This window comes from Amblyraja radiata, chromosome 41 (assembly GCF_010909765.2).
Source record: "Amblyraja radiata isolate CabotCenter1 chromosome 41, sAmbRad1.1.pri, whole genome shotgun sequence".
In the NCBI taxonomy this organism is placed as follows: Eukaryota; Metazoa; Chordata; class Chondrichthyes; order Rajiformes; family Rajidae; genus Amblyraja; species Amblyraja radiata.
In genome coordinates this window covers 12,890,926-12,912,234 of record NC_045996.1, presented here as the reverse complement: position 1 = coordinate 12,912,234, position 21,309 = coordinate 12,890,926, and the positions used below count along the sequence as shown (strand labels likewise).

The window sequence follows — 21,309 nt, the reverse complement described above, 5'->3', positions numbered from 1 at the left end:
CACATTAACACTATCCTACAGCCACTAGGGGCAATGTTTTTAATTTACCAAGCCATTTAACCTAACAACCTGTACGTCTTTGGAGCGTGGGAGGAAATTGAAGATCTCGGAGAAAACCCATGCAGGTCACAGGGAGAACATACAAACTTCATACAGACAGCACCCGTAGTCGGGATCGAACCTGGGTCTTCTGGTATGGTTTATTTTTAAATTGGTAGTTGATTTACAAAACCTATGTACTTTTGAGGAATGGGAATTAATAGTATTTTCTTTACCTATTGAGAGCGGTAGTCAAAGGCTCAGCATCCTCTCCACCATATGCAGCCTTACTCCACCTTGTGTGGTATACAAATCACCTGATTTACAAATATACTTACAAATCAGACAGAGTACTATGTCTAAATAAATGTTCAAAAATATGCCAAAAAAATGTTTTTAAGGCAAGAGGCCGAACTCCTCATGTAGGACAGGACTTAAGTGCAGGATTGCCACCTTTTCACGCCTCCAATCAGCTTACCACTGTCAGATGTTGTGGAGTCCAGGTGGATCACTGGCTGCGTTGTCTCCAAATCGTAGATGACCACATCCCCGCTGGTGAAGGAGGTCACAGCATGTGCAGGGTCATTCAGGAAGGCAACCGACGTAGGAATCCCATTTTCTGCAAATATGGAATTAAATCTGAATTAAGAATCCAAACGAGTTCAAACAGAAAAAGTAAAGAGTTAAATTCATTGTCCACTGGCAGTTCTATCTTGCATCCCCAGTAAAATTCACATACTCTCCGAGTCTACTGATAAATATTCACACTCCCCAGGGCCCCCAGTAAATGTTCACACACTTCCCAGGTCTACCAGTAACAATTCTCACACTCCCCAGACCCCTGCAAATATTCACATTTTGATACCTTTGTTTTCTAACTATGGACTGGAATAATACAAAATGAAGCATCAACTCTTGCGAATACTGCGTAATCTACTATCCTTACACTCTGTGTGAGAAAGAACTGCAGATGCTGGTTTAAATCGAAGGTAGATACAAAATGCTGGAGTAACTCTGAGGGACAGACAGCATCTCTGGAGAGAAGGAATAGGTGAAGTTTCGGGTCGTAGACCCTTCCTTCTTCAGACTGATGTCAGGGGAGTGGGCGGGTCAAAGATAGAATGTAGTCGGAGACAGTAAGGAGAACTGGGAAGGGGGAGGGTATAAAGAGCGAAAGCTAGGACTATTTGAAGTTAGAGAAGTCAATGTTCATAGGATGGAGTCGAGGTATTTGGAAATTAATTTGGTGGGTCATGAACAAGCAGAAACAATGGGTCTGCCAGGACAGTGCTGTTTGTGGATTTTGGGGCTAGGGAACGATATGGTTCCGTCTGGGGACCTTGCGTCCAGATGGCATTAACATTGAATTCTCCCAATTTTGCTAGCCCTTGCCATCTCCTCCCCTTCCTTAACCCTCTAGCTGTCTCCTCCCACCCTCCCATCCGCCCGCCCTCGGGCTCCTCCTCCTCCTCCTCCCCTTTTCCTTCTTTCTCCCCCCCCCACCCCCCATCAGTCTGAAGAAGGGTTTCGGCCCGAAACGTCGCCTATTTCCTTCGCTCCATAGATGCTGCTGCACCCGCTGAGTTTCCCCAGCAATTTTGTGTACCAACGATATGGTTGGTGGCTTTAGAAGGCAGAGAGTCGGAAGTGATGAAATCAGTAACGGTGTTTGAGATTAAGGCTTGGTGCTCGTCTGTGGAGTCAGGGTCCAAGGATAAGTAGGAGGAGGTGTCTGAGAATTGTCACCTGGCAAGAGGTCACAGCGCCAGACTACCACTCTTGTTCCTAAGCATGATTGTGCCTATTTATTATTAAAGTAAGAGTATTCCTGGATTAAATGCAAAAAAGGATTTCACTGTACCGAGGTACATGTGATAATAAAATACCATTGCACACTTGCAAGGAGTACAAACTTTTAATATTCACTATATAACACACATCACTGCACAGCATATTTCATTTACGATGAGCAGATCTGCATATCCCCACATGGCTCTTCCATTTATTGGTACAAGTATATAGAAAAGAAGGCTTTGATATTTCGCGTCTGTACAAGTCGAAGATGTTTTTCAGACTAATCACAGTTTTCACCCTTTTGGCTATGGATCAGAAAGTACTCTTTAAATCAATACAAGCAGGGTTTTGCCTCAGGCATGAGTTCCAGAATCTCCAAATGATGAAGTGAGAAGAAATCTACTCAGACCACATTATAATTAAGTTAGCCAAATGAACTCAGGTGTGGAAGCAATCATTCTGTCCCACTGGTTAAGGAAGGGGAGAAATGGCTGCTTATGCTATCTTATTAGTGGAAAGAGTCTAAGTCATGGAGAAATAGATCAAAGAAACAGCCCTTTAGCTCACTGAGTTCATGCCAACCATCAAGCATTTATTTTTATACTAATGCCAACCCAACCTATTTTATTCTAACCCATTATATTTCCATTAACTTCCCGTTCCACACAAGATCCTACTTCTCATCTTCATACCATGGACAATTTATAGTAGACCATGAACTTGCCAATCTGTACATCATGTTAAAACCAGAGCATGTAGAGGAAATCCACACCATCACGAGGAGGATATGTAAACACAGGCAGCACTGGAGGTCAGGATTTAACCTGGGTCACTGGCGTTGTGCCTCCCAGGCTTTCATGTTTGTGTTGTGTACCTTTGCTACCCACACGATCCCCGCCCTCCAGCCTTCACCAACAATCTGGTGATATTCTGGTTCTCGGAATTGAACAAGAACAAATTTGTCGAGTTATCAGAAGATGGTGTAATCCAAAGCATTATCTTCCAGTAACGAATGGTGGAACTTTATTAATGACCGGGAGAAAAGACTGAAAAACTAACATTCCAACTGTACTATGCTGTCACTTACTTATTATCCCCCTTTTTGCTTAAGATCTTACAGTAAAAAAAGTCTGGTTTAATCAATTAATGATGGAGAGATGGATTAGTCAGAAGGAAGTATATCTGGGAATCAAACATCCTTTACCACCCTTATAATCTGCATTCCAATCCAACAGGTCACTCAGTTTATGACACCCTACCTTTCTCCCCTGCCAGCATTGTCCATGTATATTTCTCCCTTGCATCGATTAGCCGTAATTATTCCAAGAGACCTATGTATTTGCCTACAATTTTTTCCTTCACTCACCCTTTTCTCTATTGTATGTACCAACACAAGCTGGATTCACAGCTGCATCCCACAGTCTGACAGTTCCATCTGCTGAACATGAAATCAGGCGATTCTTCAGGATAGTAAACGCAAGCCCCCAAATCGCATCTGTATGACCATTTAGTGTTCTGGATAAACTGCTGTCATCTGTAAAAAAAAAAATGTAGATTCAATATGCTGAATGGCAAGCGTCATCAAGGATGAAGTAAGTAGCCCATTTTATACTGGAATGGCCTAGCCATTAGCATTGTAGCATCTACACCACATTAGCACCATCACCAAATGGACTGAAAGAAATAAAATGGGTAGCCAAAAGCTACTCAATAGCTTTTTTTTAAATTTCCAAAAATAAACTTTGACCAGACTTAAAAATATATACAAAGCAAAAAACTCTTTCCGACAAGCTCAGCGCCTGTACATTCATTAGTGTCATAAGCAGCCGTGTTCGAACCAATCCTTAAGCAAAACATCCTTGCCACTATTGTGGTCCGCCTGAGGTAATATCCCTTCCTTGTCTGATTGGGGTCCACACCGAACTCTGCCCCTCAAAGTCCAGCAGCTGAAGGCCCCTAGACTGTGGTCCATCCCCACCCTCGTCATTGGCTGTACCAAGCTTCAATGAGTCCCTCAGTATGTACTTCTGCAGTGTGGAATGGGCCAGCCGGCAACATTCCCTGATGGACATCTCGCTCTGCTGGGAGCCAACACATTTTGGGTAGACTAAAGATTAAATAGAATTGGGGGAAGCACGGTGGCTTAGCGATAGAGCTACTGTCTTATGGCGCCAAAGACCCGGGTTCGAACCTGACCACGGGTGCTTGTCTGTACGGAGTATTATGCTCTCCCCATGACCTGCGTAGGATTTCTCCCAGGTTTCCTCCCACACTCAAAGACGTGCAGGTTTGTAGGTTAATTGGCTTGGTATAAATATAAATTGTCCCTAGTGGGTGTAGGATAGTGTTAGTGTGAGGGGATCGCTGGTTGGTGCAGACTCGGTGGGCTAAGGGGCATGTTTCCGTGCTGTATCTCTGAGCTAAATGGGAAAGAAACACTCACCTTGTCAGTAATGCCCACATAGTGAATTCAAGGCATGAGCCTCGTTACAACAAACCAGTAAATGAAAGAGATTTCAATTATTCCATTCTTACTTTGCTTCACTGCATTATTTCTGGTAAAATGAATCTATTTTGGGAGAACTTGCATTTTTAATTTCCTCTCAAAAAACAGACCTCGTCCATCGAATACATTGCCTTTGTTTCCAGTGCAGCATATGCTCCACCCTTTATCTTCTCATTGGCTGGGTCGTGTTGGCAAAGATTACTCTGTAAATATTTTATAACTGAGAGAGCAGAGCCGAGCCACAAATTGGCACCAGGCACAATTTTTTACCACATATTAAGTTTTACCCGTACGACCTTATATTTCATTGGTGGGTTACTCAGGCGGGGCCCCATTTTATTGAAGTTCTTATGAGTAAATGTGAGCCAAATGTGAGCAGAATAAACTGTCGACAGGACCTTTCGTTAATGCAGGCTATTTGACCAAAAATTAATTTGTTGTTTTTAAATCTGTTAATGTCTGGAAAAATACATCCCATTGAGGCACAGTATTGGTCACATCTTCTTTGACATAGAATTAAAATCAACACGTTTGGGACAGATTAGTAAAGAAACAGCAGGTAATAATTAGATAAGAGGGAATGAGAGGAATAGATCAGGTAAATGCACAACCAGGGCAGGTACATCGAGGACACGAGAACAGAGGTTTAAGGTGAAGGGGAAAAGATTTAATAGGAATCTGAGGGGTAACTTGTTCACACAAAGGTTGTGGGGGTGTATGGAACAAGCTGCCAGAGGAGGTAGTTGAGGCTGGGACTACCCCAACATTTAAGAAACAGGTGCATAGATAGGAGAGGTTTGGAGGGATATGTACCAAACTGTGGAGCATCCTGGACAATACAGCTCACCCCCACCATGACATACTGGTCAATCTGAGGAGCATCTTCAGCAACAGACTGGTTCCACCAAGATGCAGCACAGAACCCCACATGGAGATCCTTCTTCCCTGTGGCTATCAAACCGTACAACGCCCCCCCCCCCCCCTTCTGTCGTGGGGTGGACCGAGACCGACGCCCCCCCCCCCTCCCAATCTTTGCACATCCCAAATCCTTTCCACTCATCACTTTAATTTCATGTTTCATGTATTTTGTGTTTTTATGACAGTCGGCAGATCAATTTCCCTCCTAGTTATATCGTATCGCAGCATAGTACTTACCGTAAGTATCATACGGGTCAGTGTTCAAACTTGGAATGTTCCAGCAGCAGATTGTGCCATCAAGCCCTCCACTGAAGCATTGGTCTCCTTTAGAACTAACAGCTATCGCTAACACTGGGTCTCTGTAACAGCAGGAGGTAAACAGATCAGCAATCTACAGTACAAAATGACCAGATAACATACCGGCAATGCAGTGAAGTACAAGCAGTAATTTCTCTCTGAATCATGTTCAGTACAGTAACGCACCCTAATATTTAGTCGTAGTAGACAACAACCACTCTTCCTGGTGCACTGATGAGATCAGTTTGGCACAGAAACTGGAACATATCAGGACCTATTCTGCCACAGAGTAAAGCTATGATAGTTTTAACTCATCAGCAGTAGATATTAACTGTTTGCACTAATAATATTGAGTTAATCAAGAATTCTAGTAATATAACATAATACAGCATGGCAGGAAAAAAACTTATGTAATTTGTATTTTTAATAAGACTGATGGAGTAGCAGATTCCAATTATACTCACACGTGGCCCCTGAACGTGTAAATTGGCTCCACATCCAATGCAGTACTCCTGAAATGCAAATAAACAGAATGGAAATCATTTATTTTTCCACATGACATTCTACATTACATTATTGTCGACTTCAGGAAGGTCAGAGGAGGCAGTCATACCCCCATCCATATAAACGGGACTGAGGTGGAGCGCGTCTCCAGCTACAAATTCCTCGGGGTACATATCTCGGAGGATTTGTCCTGGTCCCGCAACACCTCCAAGCTGATCAAAAAGGCACAGCAGCGCCTTTACTTCCTGAGGAGGCTCAAGAAAGCCCACCTGTCCCCCCAGATCCTGACCAACTTCTACCGCTGTACCATCGAGAGCATCCTGACCACCTGCTTCACGGTATGGTACAGCAGCTGCACTGTTGCGGACAGGAAGGCACTACAACGGGTGGTGCAAACCGCGCAGCACATCATCGGTGCCCCGCTCCCTGCCATGGATGCCCTCCACCGAAAACGGTGTCTGAGACGGGCTGGGAAGATCATTAAAGACCCCTCCCACCCCAACCATGGACTGTTTGCCCTCCTCCCATCAGGGAGGCGGTACAGGAGCCTCAGGTCTCGTACCAGTAGGATGAGGAACAGCTTCTACAATTATACCATCACATTGCTGAACTCGGAGTCCCGCCGATAGATTTCTCCGGTCCCTCTGTCCCCATTGTTTAATTATTCTGTATTTTTGATTATTCTGTATCTTCTTTTTATTTTAAATTTTCTATATGCACTACTACTACGGACTGACGCAAAACTGCATTTCGTTGTACCCATACTTAGTATTTGTGCAATGACATTAAAGTTGAATTGAATTGAATTGAATACCTTATTTATTCTAAACAAAAACTAGAATTTTCTTCCGTCATTTCCAGTTACTTCCAACTTTCTGTGAATACCGAGAAACCAGCTCCAAGCTAAACTAAACCAATTCTTTGGGCCAGGATGTGCCATTTCCATTACACTTCTAATGGGTTACACCAGTCTCGATAATACCGTTGTGGGTCAACCAGAGTACAAAAAAAACTATTAAATAAGGTAGACAAAAATGCTGGAGAAACTCAGCTGGTGAGGCAGCATCTATGGAGCGAAGGAAACAGGCAACGTTTCGGCCCGAAACTTTGCCTATTTCCTTCACTCCATAGATGCTGTCTTACGCGCTGAGTTTCTCCAGCATTTTCGTCTACCGTCAATTTTCCAGCATCTGCAGTTCCTTCTTAATCAAGGTTCAGTTGGCCCATCTATACTATGCCACTATAGAAACAAATGCAAGTCATCCAAAACTCAAGATTCTTATGCAAGTTAGTGTTGGGACATGGGACACAGTGCAACTGGAGGAGACACAGTGAGCAATGAGCACTCTCAGGTTAGTGGTAGAGAGAAGCTCTTTGTCATTACAATGGTATTCATCCCAAAACGTAAAAACTCCGACTTAACATAGATTTTTTTTTTTTTAAGCACGCCATACCCGATTTCCTCTGAATCACATTTTACTTTTAACATTTTGAAACTGCATGTAGATTGTGAACATCCCTTTATCAACCAGAATTTCCTCTTAAATTTAAATACACAGAAACAAGTTTTACTTTTTGGCAGGGACTGTTTTCTGCAGGTTCCACAGCTTGAGTGTGCGATCCTCTGATGCAGTGACAAGCACTGGCTCTTCCGGGTGAAACGCCAGTGCTCGGATCCCATCAAAATGACTCCGCAGCGTATATTTAGGATTCCAGGTCTTCCTGAAGGCATCCTTACTGTCAGACATCTGAAGCAAAGTAAGAGAAACTTCATTAAAGTGACCTCTTTTCACAGCATTGATGGAAGAGTATCTTACAGGGAGGAAAGCCACAAAATGCTGGAGTGACTCAGCAGCATCTCTGGAGAAAAAGGATTGGTGATGTTTGGATTGGGAATCTTCTTCTTGTATGGTAGCTAATGTTAGCTACTTTAACAAATCAGTCTGTTCTAAAGGTTGCAAATAATATCTATCTTTAATATTACATTTTATGAAATTAAAATTGTACCCACTGACCCTAGAATAGAAGAGGTGAAGGAAAAAAAAGTTCATAGCTCGTCACTGTACATCAAGATGCTCCAAGGACATCAGACAAGCATAGTGTGAGATGACATATAGAGTCTTACAGTGTGGAAACAGGCCCTTCGGCCTAACTTGCCCACGCCGGCCAACATGTCCCATCTACACCAGTCTCACCTACCCGCATTTGGCCCATGTCCACCTAAACTTGTCCTATCCATGTTACTGTATAATTATTTCTTAAACACTGCGATAATACCTGCCTCAACTACCTCCTCTGGCAGCTCATTCCGTACACCCACCACCTTTTGTGTGAACAAGTTACCCCTCAAGTTCCTAGTAAATCTTTCCCAACCCCCCTCCCCCACCTTAAACCAGTGTTCTCTGGTTCACGATTCTGGGCAAGCGACTGTGCATCTAGTTTAGTTTAGTTTATTGTCACATTTGCAGCGGTACAGTGTAAAGCTTTTGTTGCCTGCTATCCAGTCAGTAGAAAGACAATACATGATTACAATCGAGCCATTTACAGTGTACAGATACCTGATAAGGAAATAACTGACATGATTAGAGGAACTAACCAATCTATTCTTCTCATAATTGTGTACACATGATAATGTCCTCCACGGTTTGATATTCTACTGACACTCTGGGATCACACTTGCTGAATAGAATCTTGATGAATCAAGATTGCTCATGCATGCGGATCTCAGCAAATCTGTGTCTTCAGGAGAGGCAAGGATAAATATAATCGAATTTAAAGTATTTTCACCTAGGGTCAGCACAATATGGCTAATGCTTCAGAGATCAAGGTTTCAGCTTGGTATTGTGATTCTCTTGTAGTTCTAGTGAAGAAGTTGAATTTTTGAACAGTACTTACATCATTGTCATTAGTGACAGTCAGGCCTGCCAGCTCACCCAAGCTCATCTCACTGTCTCCAACAGTATCCGCTCCAAGTGTAAATTGTTTGCTTGCATGTGGGGGGAATGCAATAGGAGCAGCTAGGGGGAGAACACAACAGGGCAGAACTTTAAAAAAAATCATTATTATCAGTAGTCCAGAACAAAATTATTTTGGTCTTGCCAATTAGTTCAACCTAATGTGCGGTTGAGGGGTATTTAAATCCCCACAAAATAAAAATAATTCTTATATTTGGCTTCTTGAAGTAATGTAAAACAAAATTAGTGAGAGATACCATTGCTACAGGATAAAATAAAGTTTATTTCTTTCAGGAGACTCCAATCAATTAACTACTTGGTTGCACAGTGGTGCAGCGGTAGAGTTGCTGCCTTACAACGCCAGAGACCCGGGTTCGATCCCGACTACAGGTGCTGACTGTACAGAGTTTGTACGTTCTCTCTGTGACCACGTGGTTTATCTACGGGTGCTCCGGTTTCCTCCCATATTCCAAAGATGTGCAGGTTTATAGGTTAATTGACTTCTGTAAATTGTCTCTGTAAATAGTGTATAGGATAAAACTAGTGTATGGGTGATTGACGTGGATTTGATGGTTTGAAGGGGGGTTGTTTCCACGCTGTATCTCTAAACTAAACATAGTTACTGCCATATTGTAGGAAAGGTAGCCAATTTGGAGGCAAGATCACCCAAACAAAAGATGACAGAGAAAATAATCTGTTTTGGTTTTGTAATACAAAATAAATAATGGCTAACGTATCAAGAGAAGAATAATTCCCATTTTTCTTTGAAAACAGTGCTATGGGATTTTTGACGTCTGCCTGATCAAGCAGAAACAGCCTCAAGTTTAATATCAAATTCATTCACTTAGATTAGTATGTTCACATTTAATGTCATTAAACATTGTCCAGTGTAATCTCTTGATGATTGCTTCATGTTCATTTTATCCAAGCATTTATTCAGATTAAAACTGCCTCATTTGGAAGGCACCACAATCACACAGGAGTTAACTGAAATATTTGTTCTAAAGACACCCAGTCTATTCAGACTGGCTAACACATCTCAGTTTAGTTCATTGTCATGTGTACAGAGGTACAGTGAAAAGCTTTTGTTGCGTGCTAACCAGTCAGCGGAAAGACAATACGATTACAATCGAGCCATTTACAGTGTACAGATACATGAGGGATAATGTTTAGTGCAAGGTAGAGCCAGTAAGGTCCGATCAAAGATAGTCCGAGGGTCACCAATGAGGTCGATAGTAGTTCAGGACTGCTCTCTAGTTGTGGTTGCATGATTCTGCAAAGGTCATAGTCAGTCAAGAGGGGAATCATGTGACAATGTAATGCGCGCAACAGGTACAGACCTGTTTTTTTTTTTAAATAGCCAGTCCACTCCGTTGTTACCTACAGGTTTGACTCAGCTTTAAAAGTAATTGGATATCATTCCCAGTATCAAGTTTACAGTCTCATCTGAACGATAGCTTTCCCCCCACTACCTAATTCATCTATTTTTATGCTCTGTAATGGAATTTGAATTCTCAATCTTTTGACTGTATACAATGTCAGTTGTGTAACAATCCCGTGCTCTTGTTTGGATAGAAATTAATGCACAAGACACTTTTATCGACCCAGAACGTTCTCACGTTATTAAATTTTCAGATACTAATTAGCAGCCTGCAAATTAAAAGAGAGACTTCCAGACTGGATTAGCTACCATCAATGTCGCTTCATTGTTGACTGGTTTAGGTTACAAAAAGTCAGTGACAGGGGCAGTGGCCACGACTCTGAAAGCCAGGAAAATGTTTGGTGACATTTGCTATTAACTCGTGAGAAGCGGTTGTTAAAAATTGCACGCCATTAGAAACACGGGAATAATTTAAAGAATTTTATTCAGAATTTAAACAGCCACAAGTAGAATCTCTGCAACACTTCAATCACTTTGAGAATTCTTAAGCACATTTTTTTGGGGACAACATTAAATACTGGATACCTTCATTTGGCTTGGGATGGCCCATCACCCCAGATGGAATGGAAGGCAAGCCGTCAATGTCTGTGAAATCAGTCAGCGCTTCCTGAAGTTTGGACCGGTGGTTTCCTGAGAATCAATTATGAATAAAAGGTTATGTAATCAGCAGAAAATTAAATTCACAAAATATTTTCAAAATACAGTTATAGAACCATCCCACCAATAACTCGAGAGCAGTCCTGAGCTACTATTCAATTTTCAATTTCAATTTAAAAACTTTATTGGCAAGATAAAAATACATTGTTATATTGCTAAAGTATAAAACATGACATACATATTTAAAATGCATAAGTATAAATACAAGTATACAGTGCATGGATACATATGTCCTTGTACATAAACTCGCAATAGGCCTATAGCCCTTTATTGATTGCGACACGTTCTTACAGCTGTAAGCAGTACAACAGAATAGCAAGTTTAGCAATTCAATATTAATTTCTTAGTTTTTTTAGATAGATTAGATAGCCTTTTATTGTCATCCAGACCGAAGTCTGAACGAAATTGAAGCAGTCATACATACAATACAATAAAAAACAACAATAAACACATATTAACATCCACCACAGTGAGTCCACCCAACATCTCCTCACTGTGATGGAGGCAAAAGTCTTAGGGCTGCAGTCTCTTCCCTCCTCTTCTCCTTCTGCGCTGAGGCGATACCCCCCGGGCGATGTTAAAACCTGTCCCGCGGCTCAAACACCGCGGCCCGGGGTGGTCGAAGCTGCCGCTCACCAGACCTGCTGACGCAGCCGCTGGCCCGCGGCCGAACCCCGGTCTCAGGCCACCGCCGCCAGAACTGCCGTCCCAGCCCCCGGAGCATCGTTCCAGCCCCGAGCCGGATCGCCCTCACGTGAGTACTGCCACCGTCTCAGCCTCGCGCCAGGCCGCCGCTCCTCCCTCGGGCTGGGCCGCCCCGACCGGGCGCCGCTTCTCCCTCGGGCTGGGCCGCCCCGACCGGGCACCGCTCCTCCCTCGGGCTGGGCCGCCCCGACCGGGCGCCGCTCCTCCCTCGGGCTGGGAACGCCGTACCTCCCCGAGCTCGGCCACTCCGACGGGAGCACCGTTCCTTCCTCGGGCCGGCCGTCCTCATGGGAGCGTCACAGTCCCTCACGAAAGCCCTGTTCCAGCCCCGAGCCGGGCCGTCCTCACGGGAGCGAGCTCAGTGCGAGTCCTGGCGGGCTCTGCCTCCTGAGCCTCGAGGTCGCCAGCTCCGCGATTAGGCCTCAGCGCAGACGGAGGCAGAGAAGGGGAATACGACAAAAAAGTCGCATTCCCCCGCAGGGAGAGACAGCAAGCCCCGTTTCAACCCCCCCCCCCCCAAAAAACACAAACTAAAAACCAAAACTAGACTAACCAAAACGAAAATAAACAACCCAAAAAACACAAAACAAACAGGACTGCCGGAGAGCCGCTGCAGCCAGAGCCGCGCCGCCACTGTAAGCAGTACAACAGAATAGCAAGTTTAGCAATTCAATATTAATTTCTTAGTGTCAGTTAATGTCAATTAGTGTGTGCGTACATATGTGCATGTTGGTCATTCACCGTCTCTCAGGTTATGGCATGCTGTTACGTATTGTGCACCAAGATGGGCCGTATTTCCTTCGCCAAGGATTATTCTTAGTTTTGCTGTATCATCTAGTTCTTTAAAATCAGGGGTTGCCAGACTGAGTTTGTCAAAGTATGTTTTCCTTGTTTTGTCAATTTTTTTTGCATTTTAGGAGGAAGTGCACCTCTGTTTCAACCTCATCTGTCAATCTACCTCAGTGGAAACCCTTCGACTATCCTGGATTTTACCTTGCACTAGATGTTATTCCCTTTATCATGTATCGGTACACTGTGAATGGCTTGGTTGTATTCATGTATTGTCTTTCCACTGACTGGTAAGCACACAACAAAACATTTTCACTGTACCTCGATACACTTGATAGTAAACTAAACAATGAACAAAGCCTTAAAATAAGCAGATGCAAAGCATATGAACTGGTAAACAATGCTGTCTTCATTGTACACCAGCCCATAGCACATTTAATGCAATATTTCAGCTCTCCCATGCTATCAACGTATCATTCTTCAGTATCATCCATGATCCACCACTTGCTGATTTTTCACCCCCTAACCTGTCTGTACTTCCCTATTACTTTTATTCTCCTGGAACTCCTCACAGCATAAAACCTATTCTCTCGATGTCTCCAAACACTAATCTAGAAGAGACACTGGATTGAATCTGATTTTCTAGGTTGCCTACTTCAGGTCTATGTGACTGAGCCAAATAATTCATTTTTGTAGAAGATGCAATGAGGTGAAAATCTCTAATCTTATAATTCTCCAATAGTAGTAGAATGTTCACTATAACTTACTCATTTCAACTTACTCCATTTATGATATATCTTACCTAGTTCTTTCCCATCCCCTGAGTGCCTCGAATCTTCAGTCCTTTCTTCATCCTCTTCAGTGTCCAAGAAGTGAAATTCACTCAGAGCATCCACCGTCTCGCAGTCCATGCCCGAATCAACAGCGGTCATTTCAGAGCCTATCTGTAATTACAGATATTTCACGAGTAACACCAACTTGTACCCAAAATACAAAATCAAGCGAGGCACCTGAATGGCTAACAACCATTTTACCAACTTATCTCCATGGCTATTTTTCCTAAATAGGTTTAATTGATTACAGACTAGAACCTGCCGATGCTGGAATCTTGCGAATAACACAGTTCTGGAGTAACTCAGCAGGATAGGCATAATCTCTGGAGGATATGAGACTTTTGTGCTCTGGAACCCTCTTCAAACGTAATGATTACAGGCACCATTTTATATGGGTTTGATTTATGAGATTTTAGAATAATGTGTTTGTTCGTTTAATACCCAAGCCACATTTATGCGCTCATATATTTTGGAATTAAAATTTAGGGACGATCACAGTGGCGCAGCAGTAGATTTGCTGCCTTACAGCGAATGCAGCGCCGGAGACCCGGGTTCGATCCCGACTACGGGTGCTGCTTGTACAGAGTTTGTACGTTCTCCCTGTGGCCTGTGTGGGTTTTCTCCGAGATCTTCGGTTTCCTCCCACACTCCAAAGATGTACAGGTTTGTAGGTTAATTGGTTTGGAAAATGTAAAAAATTGTCCCTAGTGGGTGTAGGATAGTGTTAATGTGCAGAGATCGCTCATTGGGTGTAGGATAGTGTTGCAAAACACATGTGCGTAGAACTCTGCAGCCACCTCACCCATATCAAAAAACGAAATAACCAAACATGGATATCTGTCAAGGTAAATTATTTTCAGCATTTAGACATCTGCAAAAATCAATGACATGGTGGCAGTCTTAACACACCACTCAATACCCATCAAGAAAATAACTTCCAACAAGATCTGTCCTGCTTACCTTCACATTCATTCAACTAGCAAGGATTGAAACTGATCGAATAATGAATCCCAAGATACAAGGGATTTTTTTTTAAAAGAGCGATAATTTCGAACATTTTGAAATTTTTTTTTCCATGGGTAGATTTTGGATCTAGCCGGATTGATTAATTATAGCTTGTGATAATAATGACAAGAAACTATCCCCTCGCCCCCTGGTAATTAGGTCGGGATACAACAAACAACAAGATTTAAATAACACCATATGATGGATTGAGACAGAGGAGGACTAATGCAAGGTTAGATAGAGAGTTCGAAATAAAGAGTCATGGATGTGATCTAAAATGTATATTGCTGTCAAAGAATTCATTATGAATAATCCGAGTTGGTTATGGGTGGTTGCCAGTGAAAGAGGTGGAGTCATACCGAGGTATTTATTAGATAGTAAGCAAAAGATGATGGTGTCCCAATATTTAGTTAGTAGAAATATTTCTTTATGCAAGACTGGATATTGGACAAAATGTCAACTTCGAGGCATTGAGAAGAGTGGAGCAGAGGTAGAGCTAGGTCTTGTCAGAACAAATGCTCCATACCATAACAAAGACAGGAAACTTATTAAATTGACTTAACAGGTCTGGGTAAAATTAATTTATCTTAATTCTGAACCCAATGCTCACCTTCTACATGTAAAACATGAAATTAACAAAACATCTGAGAAGTTGACAAGTTAAAGGCACCGTTGCTTACCCTTTGTGGACAAAAATGCTGGAGAAACTCAGCGGGTTAAGCAGCATCTATGGAGCGAAGGAAATAGGCAACGTTTCGGGTCGAGACCCTTCTTCAGTTCTATTCGTCGCCCATTTCCTTCGCTCCATAGATGCTGCTTCACCCGCTGAGTTTCTCCAGCATTTTTGTCTACCTTCGATTTTCCAGCATCTGCAGTTCCTTCTTAAACATTGCTTACCCTTTGTTTCTTACTTAGTCTCTGCGTGACAGAGAGCTCTGATGGAATGCCGTCCAATTCATCATCATCCTCATCACTATCATCATCCACATTCCGCAAGAAAGGCATCTTCTCCAGCATCGACTTTCTTAACCCATCCCGAGACTCATTGCCTGCATTTCTGTAAAAGTCAGATAGAAGCGTTAAACTAAACCAATTTAAAAAAAAAGTAATATGACTCTCTTTTCATTTTTTAGACCAGAGAAAAAAAAGAGTCAAATTTTATGATCCTTTTATTGACCAGTTATATTAAGCCGGGGCGGCACAGTTGCACAGCGGTAGAGTTGCTGCTTATAGCGCTTGGGACGGGTTCAAATCTGACTGTGGGTGCGGTCTGTATGAAGTTTGTATGTTCTTCCTGTGAACGCATGGGTTTTCCTATGTGCTCCGGTTTCCTCCCACATTCCAAAGATGTATAGGTTTGTAGGTTAATTGCTTTCTGTAAATTGTCCCTAGTCGGTAGGATAGAACTAGTGAACGTGTGATCATTGGTCCCGTTACCACGCTGTATTTCTAAACTAAACTAAAAATGAGGATTTGTTTTTCCCCCTCTTATCAGACTTAATTTATTTTTAAATACCAGTGTGCAAAGTTTTGATAAATTGTCTTTGACGTTTCTTACATTTTTGTTAAAGTCCTGCTTACAATGATCAGAATGGAGTAGAAAGGGTGTAGTGCTGTGCTCGCCATGTTTATAATCTACATTTATCATCTCGATATTGAAGCCAAACATCACACTATCAGACCTATAGAGGGAAACGAATTATGGCAGGCAATGCAGCAGAGCAGAGGAACAGCAAATAAAATGTAAACATTTTCCCACATCTCTCTTAGTCACATGCGTTATATAGACAAATAATCACTTTATGATTTTATGAGAATGTGAATTTGCTGTCACAAAGTGGACGGCACAGAAAGATTGACCTAATTACAGATTCTCATTGCACACACAAGGGAGCAGGGAATAAAAGGTATTGAGTCAAGATGCAAAGTAGGTCGTGCATGAATACTGACAGAGAACACTTGGATTTAAATAGCTGGTTTCGTTTACAATGTGGAAACAGGCCCTTCGGCCCACCGAGTCCACACCAACCAGCGATCCCAAAGATGATTCACTCAGTCACTGAGAGAATTTATTGCATTGCAGAACAGAAGCACGCAGAGTGAAAGATAAAATCCTGGTGCTGTACCTACACTGGCAGATTATTAACCATCTGCTTAAAACAACAAGATTCCTTTCTCTTTATTAAATTACAGTGAGCTCCACCTCATCTCCCAACATGACCAAGTCATTCTTAGTAAATTGAACCATAGGCTGTTAAATGATTGTTGGATGTCAGTAATGAATTAACAACCACCAAATTAGATATTAAACAAATTACTCAAAGGTTACCTTTAAAGGTTAAAAGATTAAGAACTGCTAATCTTAAAGCTCCAAATTCTAGCCTGTTGCTCCCAAGTCAAATTCAGAATACATTTACTTTTCTTCACTAATTTTAATTCCAACTCTGCTCCCACATTCTTTCCTTTGCACATTCCATGTAGGTAATTATTCTTAAACTCCTGACCAAGCATCAGGGGATGAACAAAAGCAGCCAAACAAGGTTGTTGACACTTCAGTATATGGGCATGTACTAGCATGGTACGTGACATTTGCTTAACAACAAAAAAAATCTAACCACCTACTTTTAATAGTATTATCCATTTTGAGTCTCTCATCATCAACCTGGGGATCAATATTGACCAGAAACTTAACAGTGCCATAAATAATGCGATTCCAATAGTTCAGAGTCTGGGTATCTAGCAGTAAACGAATATCCTTCAGATTCCCCACAGTCTTTCCACAAGACAATGTTTTTGTTTGTATCTTGAAATATTCTCTACTTAAGTGGATGCAGCTCCAAAAACATTCAAGAGTCTCAATATAACACATGCCAATACATCCCACTTTACTTGCACTCAATTTACTAATCTGAACACTCATGCCTTTCACTACCGGAACACCATGGCAGTATTGTGTATTTTATACAAAATGTCTTAAGAGTAACCCACCAAGATAACTTCAGTAACGCCTCCTAAACCAGAGACCTCTACCAACAAAGTGAGCAATAACAGCAACTGCTTGGGAAGCTTACCAATCTACAAACTTCCCATCTTTCTTGACTATTGCTGTGGTAGTATTTTCACCAGAAGGACTGCAGTGATTCATGAAAGCCATATTTCCACTTTCTTAAAAGCCACTGGGATGCACAATGGCTGAATAAAAGAAAACCTCAAAGCAGCTTTGAGATACAACCAAGGGTATTAACTGCATTAATATACAGCTGTGTCAAAGCAAATTTGGGTATGTCTTTGTTATGCGTTAAGAATCTCACGGCTAATGGGCCTATAAATGGACAATATCAAGGAGCATGCCAGAAAATAATTCCCTCTTGATTCAGCTACATACCGCTTAATCTGTTCTTCTATCTGTTTAACTAATGGAGAGTCACCACCATTGAGAATCTGTCCCATGCTGTTGGACTCTGCTGCTACGTTGTGTTCAGGACTGGAATGGCCCAACATGGACCGAACCCTCTTTGTTCGCACGTCCAAGATAGTGTCTGTATAACCGACCTCCTGTAAATATCTAAAAAAAAAAGTTCATAGAATTGTATGCAATGAGTGGCAACATTAGAATGGTTAACATTCAAAAAGAATTACATGTTGGTACATTTAAAACTTCTTAGCAAAACCTCTAAAAGATCTCACTCTGTAGCTCATGATGATTGCTTTCTAAGATTTCAACAAGAAAATGGCCTTCAGATTCACATGAATTTCATAGTGGAGAGAGAAATTATAGACTTGTACAGGTACCTCACGGATATCAGAGATTGCGGATGCTGTAATTTGGAGCAAAATAACAAACGTTTGGAGTAATGTGGTGGGTTGGGCCAAGTCAAATCAGGTTTATTGTCATATGTACAGGTACAATAGGTGCAGTACAACATCATCACAGCATTTAGACTGAGAAAGCAAATTATACAAGACAGTGAAATGAAAGACTGGGCAAAAGATATTAGTGCAAAACATAATGAGAAATTAGGGTTGTGAGAAATTAGGGTTGTGCCAGTCGAGAATTTGACGGATGTAGGAAAGTAGATATTCATGAACTTGGTGGTGTGGAACTTCAGGCTCCTGTACCCTTTGCCTGACGGTAGCAGTGAGAGGAAGGATTGGCCCATGTCTGGAGATTCCTTTAACAGATGCCGTCCTTGAGGCAGCATCTCATGTACATACATTCGCTGGAATAGAAGGCTGTGTCCATGCTGAGCCTACCACTCTCCGCAGCCTCTTGCATTTCTATGATGCAACCAGTCAAAATACTTTCTACAGTGCATTCGTGGAAGAGTAGTTGGTGAGATACTGAATCTCTTTAAACTACCAGGAAAATAGAGGAAGAAGCCAAATAGTAACAGACATAGTAATTCAGTGGGTCAGGCAGCAATGCTGAAGAACGTGTTGATGTTTCAGGTTGGGATAGAAACATAGAAACATAGAAATTAGGTGCAGGAGTAGGCCATTCGGCCCTTCGAGCCTGCACCGCCATTCAATATGATCATGGCTGATCATAATATGATGCTTTATACATAGGAAAAGAGAGGTGCTGGGACGCTTTCTTTGTGATTACATCTATGTGCTTGGCCCAGAAGATCTGAGATATTAACACTGAAGAATTTGAAGTTGTTGACTCTCTCCACTGCCGACCCACCGATGACAAACTAGTATGTGGTCTTCTGACTTCCTCTTTCCGGTCAATGATTAGTTCCTTGGTTTTGACATTGAACAGTTTGTTGTTGCAGCACCACTCAACCGGGTACTCTATCACTCTCCTTTATGCTGACTCATCGCCTGCCAACAACAGTGATGTCAATGACAAATTTATAATGTCATTTGAGCCATGCTTAGCCGCACGTAGAGTGTAGAGCAGAGGGCTAAGCATACAGCCTTGCAGTGCACCTGTGTTGACGCGTCATTGCCACTTATGCTGTTTGGTTTCACCTTGCAGGAAATTATAGCGTGCATGCCCTGCCACCGCTGTTGAGTGTCTACAACTCCAGCTTAGTCTGGAATCATTTCTTCACATTTGCGATGAACTTCAGGACAGCATACCTGGACTTCTTGTATGACTGGATCAAATCCTAAACGCCACAAATCTAGCCTTCAGCAGATTATAAATCTCTTGGTTCATCCCAGACTTTTGGTTGGGGAAGACTTGGAATGATTCATAAGGCACATTTGTCCATGCATTTATGAAATCAGTGACTATTGCGGGATATTCATTTAGGTCTGTGAACGTGGTCCAGTCTACCTATTCGAAGCAGTCCTACAATCACTCCCCTGCCTCACCGATCGAAGTTTGGAGTCTATTTCACCAGTTTATCTGTACACAGGAAGCGCACAGCCAGGTGGTCAGATTTTCCAATGGGATGGACCAGCAGGCTGGTATCCTGATGATCATATAGCATGGCCAAGTGTGTTGGATCCTCTAGTGTTGAAGTTGATGTGTTGATGGTAGTTAGGTAGATACATCTACTAGTAAGCCTGGTTGGGGTCCCCAGGTAATTATGAGGAAGGTGCCAGGGCATGCCAGTATACACTATTGATCATAATGCTCAATTTCCCAAGTGCTAGTTCGACATCAGCCTGAGGTGGGATTAGGATCAGTTAGGATAACAGCGGAGAACATCCTCGGTAGCACCAATTGTCGCGGGACAATCGACTTAAACGGCAAGACCTTGCACCAGGATTTGAAAAATGGGTGTTCCCTTTGCCTCCGGACTACTGCTTGATCTGCTGAGTTCCTTCAGCAGTTTGTTTGTTGAAGCATATTTAACAAAGTGTGTGTGTTTAAAATAATACCTTGCAGTAATACATTTGGATATCATTTATTTTATTTTTTTCTAAATTACCACCATATTCGCCGATCTTACTTTCCTCTCTAAAGGGACTGTCCCACTGCCGCGACCTAACTGGCGAGTTTAGAAGAGTTTGAAAAAGTGTAATGTTGAAGACCTCCTTCGTCTATGTAGACGACCTCCTTCGACCTCCCTTTAACTATGTTGAAGACTATCTACGACTACCTTCAACTACCATCGATTGCCTTCGACTACCCTCGATTACCTACGAATGACATGTCGACCTACTACGACTAAGCCTACGAGTAAAAAAAAATATCGATTATTTTCCATGGCGACCTTTTTTTAACTCGCAGGCATTTTTCAGCATGTTGAAAAATACGCCGCGAACTAGCTGAGACCTCGAGTAAGCGGGGACTACTCTCGAGCATGAAGGAGAGTTACAAAGACCTCCTAGGATCTCGTGTCGACCATGCTGTGAGTATGAGTCGAGGGCAAACTCTTCTAAACTCGCCAATTAGGTCGCCGCAGTGTGACAGACCCTTAAAGCTCTGAAATATGCTTCAGCTTTCAAATCAATGTTTATCTTTCCAGAAGTCCATACAATAGAGTTTGAAAGCTGAATTTGTCCCTGAAATGTCCCATAGTCACAAATGACATTATATTAAAAGTGGGTCACTCCATCTACAGCATTTGTTTGTCCACACTTTCCTGCTGTAATACCTCTCCCCTAATGTCTTGCTGAGTGGGACAACCAATTTCTGCAAGTTTGGTGTCTCGCGTAAATTAGAGACAAGGCTCTAACAACTTATCTGTGTCAACACAAAATCATTTATTCCCACTCAGAACTTATGGCAGCCCCAACTCAAGTTCAGTTAAGTTGTGCTGAAACCCAGATTTATGCCTTCGTTGTGCCTTGGCCTCATCTTTCTAATTGGTCAACCCCCAAAATCCCAACCTTCATACACACAAGTTTATCCAAAGTCAGGAACCCACCAGCCCCAGTTCCAATCGGAAGAGAAACAAAGACATT

At 42.3% G+C, this 21,309-nt stretch overlaps 1 protein-coding gene across 3 annotated transcripts in view; it reads right to left on the bottom strand.

Moving 5' to 3' along the window:
• strn4 (striatin 4) overlaps positions 1-21,309 on the bottom strand; it is a 61,760-nt gene that overhangs the window by 21,964 nt on the left and 18,487 nt on the right. For all 3 annotated transcript variants that reach the window (XR_004410353.1, XM_033014547.1, XM_033014548.1), the window contains exons 5-14: positions 17,828-18,007; positions 15,340-15,499; positions 13,407-13,548; positions 10,979-11,083; positions 8,954-9,075; positions 7,631-7,806; positions 6,019-6,066; positions 5,495-5,616; positions 3,200-3,367; positions 518-658 (exon numbers count right to left, since the gene is read on the bottom strand). Coding sequence is in view for 2 of the 3 variants with exons in the window: in XM_033014547.1 (XP_032870438.1) it covers positions 518-658; positions 3,200-3,367; positions 5,495-5,616; positions 6,019-6,066; positions 7,631-7,806; positions 8,954-9,075; positions 10,979-11,083; positions 13,407-13,548; positions 15,340-15,499; positions 17,828-18,007 (1,364 nt within the window). In the remaining variant the exon portion in view is untranslated. The remainder of the gene's footprint in view (positions 1-517; positions 659-3,199; positions 3,368-5,494; positions 5,617-6,018; positions 6,067-7,630; positions 7,807-8,953; positions 9,076-10,978; positions 11,084-13,406; positions 13,549-15,339; positions 15,500-17,827; positions 18,008-21,309) is intronic.